Below are 7,752 nucleotides of genomic sequence, written 5' to 3' on the forward strand. Positions count from 1 at the left end.
TATGTCATTATGTTATTAATCGCAAATGGTAAAATAGTGCTATCCATTACAAGTAAGATTGTTTTCCATTCCCAATCCAATCAGCATCCCAGTTGACCCCACCTGTTTACAACTTATAACCCACTTTCAATAAACAAACCAAACCAGGAAAGAAAATATAAGAATTGGAAATTGGAAAGAAAGCGACAGAGAGAGAGAGAGAAAAAAAAAGAAACAAACAAAAACAAGAAAAAATAAAATTAAAAGGGAAAGGCAACAGCCAATATGAGCAATTCTGTTCCGTTAATCCAACACTCAGAATAGAAAACCCCCTCTGTCTCTCTTCTCCTACACGCAGAAGTAATTTGACTTCCCTCTTTTTCCAGGCAACATCCCTTTTCACCCTCCTCCTATCTCCATATATAAACCACACACCCCCACGCCACTCTTCACTCATCCAATACCCGCAAGGCTTTTTCTCCGTCGATTCAGACTCAGTCTTCGTCCCATCTTTAGTATTTGGTAAAGACGTAATTAATTTCTCACTAAAACATGTACGTCAACGAGGATCAAAGTTCGAGCTCAAGTCCGAAGCCCATCAAGATCCGGCAGGTGTGGGCTCATAATTTAGAATCCGAATTCGAATTGATACGCTCCGTGATCGACGACTACACTTACATCTCCATGGACACGGAGTTTCCGGGCCTGATATTCCGGCCGCCGTACAGCCACGATTTACAGCCTTCCGATCACTACAAGACTCTCAAATCCAACGTCGACGCCCTCAGCCTCATCCAGGTGGGCCTCACCTTGTCCGACGCTGACGGCAACCTCCCCGACCTCGGCTCCTCCTCCACGAGCTTCATCTGGGAGTTCAACTTCAGCGACTTCGACGTCGCTCGTGACCCCCACGCTCCCGACTCCATCGCCCTCCTCCGCCGCCAGGGCATCGACTTCGACCGCAACCGGTCCGAGGGGATCGATTCGGCCCAGTTCGCTGCGCTGCTGATGTCATCGGGGCTCGTCCTGAACGAGTCGGTGAGCTGGGTCACGTTCCATAGCGCGTACGACTTCGGGTACCTGGTCAAGATTTTGACCGGCCAGCAATTGCCAAGTGGCTTGAAAGACTTGGAGAAGTTTTTGAAAATTGTGAGGGTCTTTTTAGGAAATAGAGTTTACGACGTGAAGCACATGATCCGCTTTTGTGATGGCTTGTACGGAGGGTTGGAGCAAGTTGCGAAACGTTTGGAGGTGAATCGGGCGGTCGGGAAGTGCCACCAGGCCGGTTCAGATAGCTTGCTGACGTTGCATACGTTTCAGCAGATTACGAAAAAGTGTTTCGCTAATTATAACGAGGTGGAGAAGCACGCGGGAAAGTTGTTTGGATTGGCAGTGGTTTGATTTTTTATATTTAGGGTGTAGTCTGTAGATAATTTATTTTTTTGATGAACAAGGCGAGGGCCAAGAGCCCCAGCACAAACAAAATTATTTATTTATTTATTTAGGAAAACATCTTAACTATATTTGTTCTATTTCATTAGGCAATTTGGTATATATTATTACAATTCTTTTCTAATGCAAGCCTTGCCTTAGGTTGATATTGTGGTACGCGCCATTATTATTATTTTTTAAAGTTATGGAATGCGGATTGGAACTCGGACTCTCCTTCCAATATTAAGAAGAAAATTATCACTAAAATAAGAACTTGTTAGTTTCGCACCGCTATTTTACTCAAACAAAATAAATTGCAACCTTCTTTTTTTTGGAGAAATTTTGGAATTGCATTCATAAGTCACCTAAAAAAACACAAGCTATATCAAGATTAAGATAATCTAGGACTCTTCTACTAACGATCACGTAGGATTGAAGAAATTCTAGCATAAGCATCCCAACTAAAAGTGCAAACTAAGAAAAACCAAAAATAGATAAAGCTTGAAAAAACCAAGCCTTAAATACAAATAAAACTCTCAAGAGAGATGAAAAACTCTCACAAAAGGAGAGGTAAAAACTACACAGAAAACCCAAAGAGTCTATATGACTAAGCAGCAAATGAATATTTGTGTAAACCCCTCTCCCCCAATCACTTGTATTAAATTTTTAAAAAAATTAAATTAATGAAATCAAATATGATTTACAAAATTCCCAAATAATTGAATTTGGTTAAAACAAAATATTAGACTAGTCAATTACTTAAAATCATTAAATGAGTGAAAATTAGGGTACATCAAGGATATTGGTTACGGCAGGCTTCCATCTACGTTCCTAGTTTATATATGGATCTCTGATATACAGTTGTTAGTTGGGTGGATCAAAAGTTGACATTACCCTTTGAATGATGGCTTGACAATGACAACACATGTGCTCCAGCCCCTCCCTCACTGCTCTGGTCAAGTGGCATAATCTATATCTGTGATATAGAGTTAGGGTTTGATTATAGTGTTTATGTGATATAATATTTTTTTTGGGGGTGAAATGGAGGGGATTAACCCCTAAAAACACAAAAACTAAATCACGGAGACAGTACGAGTTCTATGAACTCTTATAACAAATCATCATCAAAGGTAGCCTCAACCCAGTTTGTAATAATTAAAGTGTTTCTGTGATTTGGGCTTTTTGTTATATGTATTTCTAGGTATGAGTCTATTTTATTTGAATTGGGCTTTTTAACTTTTTTGTATTGAACTTTTTATTTTGTATTTGGTTGAGTGTAGGGAGCTGCTAGAATGCAGAGGCTAATATGAGGAGGTTATGTGCGGGATGATAACAACCGTCAGTTTCAAATGAACGGTTCAGATTTAAGTAGGAAGTTTTGTTACAACCGGGTTAAAATTACCCATCACAAAATGAGCAACCCAGAACTTCTCTCTCATCTCTTCTCTTTTCTTTGAAATAGAGGTCAAAAGTCTTAGGTCTGAAACTTCCTCTGGAGACAAACAAGAGCTGCCCCTTTCCAACTTCCAGAAATTGAATTTGCTGCTCCAAAAAGAAAAAAAACGAAGACACTCAGCTGTGGAGGATGTTGCTGAAGGAGGAGGAACAAGGGTTGAAGCCCACAGCTCAATTCTTTCACTGGTATGTGATTTTTCAGCCTTATTGCAAACTCTTTTATTCAAAAAATATTCTGTTTTGTTAAACCCCTATCATTAATGTTGCAGAAAATGGTTCATCATTACCCATTACAACAACTATAACTTGAGAACTCTCTTATTTTGTCTTTGTATCACAAAAATTATTTGCAAGATCTTCATAGTAGAGAGAAAAGAAGAAAAAGAGAAACATGATATGTTGAAAGAGCCTCCATTTCTGAACAAGTAAAACCCAAGTTTTCAATAACTTGCAGTACTCTTCTTCAACTCCAACTGCGATGGTAAGTGTTAAGCTCATAATTTCATACATATACATGCCCAATTTACTTACTTCTTTTGCTTAGTTTCCTATAATTCTAAGTTATTTGCCTCCCTTTGTGTGTTTTGTAGGCAAATAGAGCAAGAGAGCATAATTCATGCAATTCAAGCATGTTAAGGCCTAATTTGGATGAATAGATGAAGAGCTTAAAGACAAACTCATTTTGGCTACAGCCCCCTGCCAGTCCAGTTCCGTAGGTCACATTGCAATATTTGTTTCAGCAACCTACATAGCTCGAATGAGGCCACATTCTTCATGAAAGTTGTTCCAATTGGTGTGTACTATAACATATCCAAACTTCAGCCCCATTGGATAAATCTGGAGTCCGTTACCTAGCAAACACAGAACCATGCTCAGGATGGATCTTATCAGCGCGGAAAATGAGTTAGCAATTTGTTTCGGCCTTAACTTCTTCCTCCGACCTTGGATTGGCCCAAATAACATATGGCTGGAAAGAAGACATTCTGAACTTCAATTTTGAGTGCTTAAAGTCCTAATTTGATTAAGAGAAGCCCAAGTTGTAAGCCCTTGAAGTTGCTGGTCATGCTGACCTCAGCATGTGCTGGTTGGATGCTTGGTCATGGTGAGCTAGGTATGAGCTATCATTTATGGTTGGAAGCTTGGTCATGGTGACATGAAGATGAGCTAGGGCTGCTGGTGGGATCTATTGGTGAAGTGCATCAACCAATTCAAGATTTTCTAATACAAGTGCATCACCCAATTTAGATTTTCTAATACAAGTGCATCAACCATTTCAGATTTTATAAAACAAGTGTTGTATGCATTAGCCATATTGAATTCAGATTTTCACTTCCCCTAGGCCTATAAATAGGGAAGTTCTCTAAGCTTGTAAACACACCCCAAGGGGGGGAGCTCTCAAACACTTCTCTAGAGCTCCCTTCCCTTCTCTCCCTCAAATTCTCTTAGTTTCATTTTCTAGTTTTCAATTGTTGTAATGAAATATTTGTGCTGAAATTTTCCTTAAGTTTTTCCTTAGTTCCACTTTACTTTTCATTATGTAAATTCTTTTCTTTAGTCTCAAGTTTGATTAGTTTCCAAGTTTCAATTATGGTTCATGTTCTTATTCATTATGCTTATAAGTTAATATGCTAGTTTGAATGATTGATCACCATTAAGGCTTGCATGTTAGCTATCTTGGTTTGAATTAAGAGTATACACCATGCTTTAATTCGAATTGAACTATGAATAGGAAGAGTATGTATGGACATTCGACAACAGGGATTAGATACATGCTTGGTTGTTTAAATTGTTCTTCTATGCTTAATGGGTTCCTAATGCTTAATTTTAGGTTAGACAACAAATGATCAAATTAGGGAATTAGGAACACAAGGTTATGACCACACACCATGGCTTAATCATACATTAGCTAGAATCAATCCGTTAATCTAATTGAACTTGGGAACTTATCTGCTTGAGTAAGTTATTTTCTTTCTTCCTTGTTTTATTTATTTCCTTTCTTTTTCATTTCTGTTTTGTGTAGGAAAAATGAATTGGATCATTCAATCACCAATCCTCGTGGGATCGACCTCGCACTTACATACGCTATACTACCGAACGGCTCGTGCACTTGCGAGTATCACAAGTTGAGGATGCAACTGAATCCATTTTGGTGCAGCTGTATCTACACAACAGTAAGTCAAACACTCCAAAACCACTTCTCTTTGTTTCTTTGTTTCACTGATTTTGCTTTTAATGTTTTCCAATTTCTTGTAATTATTATTATTTTTTGTTCTCTTTTGTATTTATATTTCATTTGAAAAATTGATTTTTACAATTTTATTTTATTTTCATACATAAATATTCTTTCTTGCGTTTAACCCCTTACTGCTTTGGGTTTTATTATGATGCCTTTAGTATATTGGCTTTAAGCTTTGTTGAATCAATACTTAATAAATAATGAAAATAACAACACGTTAATCTAATGGTGATCTTTATGGGTCTTGCATACATACAGTAAAAATAAGTTCTCTAAAAATATCTTGGGTTTGTCTTACCTCAATTTATTTTATGACTTTTTAATAATTGATAATTTGCTACAGGTTGACACAAGTTTGCATCTTAATTTTCTATATGTGCTCTCATGGAAAAGTTTGATTGAATCAACATGGAGGAGACAATAAAAGGAAAGCAAAAAACGCAAGGATCAATTTTGCTCCATAACATAGGGGAGTTGCATTCAAATTCTTGGATTTGTTGCTGGTAAGTTTTTTTTTAGAAAATCATTATAAATGTCTTTGTTTTCAACTGATGATGGTACAAAATTTAAATTGCTTTCATATTTATTTTGTTTTGTTTTAGCTATTTCTGAAATGTTTGATTCAAATGTTATGGAAGGTATCAATAATCTATGTGAGTAAAATGGTTGGGGACTCAGAGGAGAATGATGATTGTGTAATCATTGATGAAATGATTTACATACCTGAAGTCAGAAACGAGGAAAGACCAAAAGTCGGGATGAAGTTCGATTCACTTGATTCCGTTTATGATTTCTACAATAGATATGCGTTATTGGCTGGCTTTAGTATTCGACGCCATTCCAGCGGGAGGGAAAAATACAGTAAAGAAATTCTAAGAAAAGAATTTGTATGTTGCAAACAAGGTGTGTTTAAAAAAGAAGAGCCTAGGGTGATAAAAAGACACCGAGGGGTAAGTAGATGTGGTTGCAAGGCTAGGGTTGTTGTTGTGAAGGTTTCTGGGTGCAAACAGTATGCTTTCTCTCTCGTTGTAGAGGGACACAATCATACGATGACACCCCAAGAAAGAGTGCATTTTATGAGATCACACCGTCATATTTCAGAACCTGCAAAGCTACTCACAAAACAACTCGGTTCAGCTGATATACCTACTCATAAAAAGATGAGTATTTTGGAGGTGCAATCTGGAGGAATGGAGAAAATTGGTTTTACCAAAAAGGATATTTACAATTTTGAATATTATGAAAGTAGCCTAATGAAGAACCATGATGTTGAACTGGTGACTGAGTATTTTTTAGCTGAACAGAAAAACAATAGATCATTTTATTTCAAGATTGAGGGAGATTCCAATGACAGGCTTACTCGATGTTTTTGGGCAGATGCAACTTCTAGACGAGCATACGGGTTTTATGGAGATGTTGTTGTGCTCGATACCACATTCAACACGAACCGATATGGCTTGCCATTTGCACCAATGTTGGGGGTTAATAACCATGGTCAGACTATTGTTTTAGCTTGTGCATTTTTAAGTAAGGAAACGACTGAGTCATTTATTTGGATGTTTGAGGAGTTTAAGAAAGCCATGCCAGGTGGTGAGCCAAAAATGATCATTACAGATCAAGATGCAGCTATGGCTAGAGCGATTTTTGAAGTATTCCCCACTACATTTCATCGACTTTGCATATGGCACATCACAACCAAGTTCTCTGATAAACTACCACGGATTGCTTATGAGGAATATTGGAAAGAGTTTAAGGAAACCATCTGGGAGATTGACAATATAGATGAATTTGAAGAAAAGTGGCATGCAATCGTTACAAAATCTGGTTTGACTGACCATCCATGGCTAAGTTCAGTTTTTGATTTGCGAAAATCATGGGTTCCAGCCTATGTAAAACATGTTTTTGCTGCTGGAATGTCAAGTAGTCAAAGAGCAGAAGGCTCTCATGCATTTTTCAAGCAATATATATCAAGGAGAAATTCATTAATGGATTTCATAACACGATTTCAAAGGGCACTTTCCCATCAACGTCAAAATGAGTTACTTGCTGATCAGATTGATGCATTTGAAAAGCCTCAATGTGCTCTATTGATGACAATGGATAAACAAATGGCTGAAATATACACAAAGGCAATGTTCCAAAAGTTTGAACAGGAGCTAATGCAAAGTTTACCGTGTTTCATGGAACTGAAAATGGATGATGCTTCCAAAGCTATCTATAAAGTGAGTGAAAGGAAAAGGGGGAAAACAAGAGTGACAGAAGTTGTATATGATAAATATTTCGATCAATGGTCGTGTAGCTGTAAAGGATTTGAATTTATTGGGATTCTTTGCTGCCATGCACTGGCATTGTTAAAAAGAGAGCAAATTGAATATCTGCCCAATAAATACATTTTGAATAGATGGAAGAAAACTGCAAAATCTGGATTTGTGTCAGATTCAAATGGCAATGAAATTAAAGATTGTGAGAACAGTTCTCTCCTAATAAAGCGAAGTAGAATGTCCATACTTGCTTCAGATGTAATTGAGCATGCTTTAATGTCCGAAGAAGGTTGTGAGCTATTGTCGAATAATCTAAACGATACGCGGGTGACATTGAAGTTATTGAATGATGGGGTCAGTCCAAGCAAAGTTGGAGGGTCCCAAACATGA

At 37.5% G+C, this 7,752-nt stretch overlaps 1 protein-coding gene and 1 pseudogene across 1 annotated transcript; both read left to right on the plus strand.

The window, feature by feature from the left end:
* The first annotated feature begins 348 nt into the window (after positions 1-348).
* On the plus strand, positions 349-1,427 carry LOC148297609 (putative CCR4-associated factor 1 homolog 11 pseudogene; annotated as a pseudogene).
* A 4,022-nt stretch (positions 1,428-5,449) lies between these two features.
* On the plus strand, positions 5,450-7,752 carry LOC148297610 (protein FAR1-RELATED SEQUENCE 5-like). Its single transcript, XM_088247747.1, has 2 exons — positions 5,450-5,604; positions 5,740-7,752. The coding sequence occupies exon 2, from the start codon at positions 5,764-5,766 to the stop codon at positions 7,750-7,752; it is 1,989 nt and encodes a 662-aa protein (XP_088103873.1). The 5' UTR covers positions 5,450-5,604; positions 5,740-5,763.

This window comes from Prunus avium, chromosome 1, assembly GCF_965620075.1.
Source record: "Prunus avium chromosome 1, drPruAviu1.hap1.1, whole genome shotgun sequence".
NCBI lineage: Eukaryota > Viridiplantae > Streptophyta > Magnoliopsida > Rosales > Rosaceae > Prunus > Prunus avium.

Excerpts from the sequence above, each read along its gene's own strand:
- LOC148297610 (XM_088247747.1), top strand. The coding sequence starts at position 5,764 with ATGGTTGGGGACTCAGAGGAGAATGATGATTGTGTAATCATTGATGAA.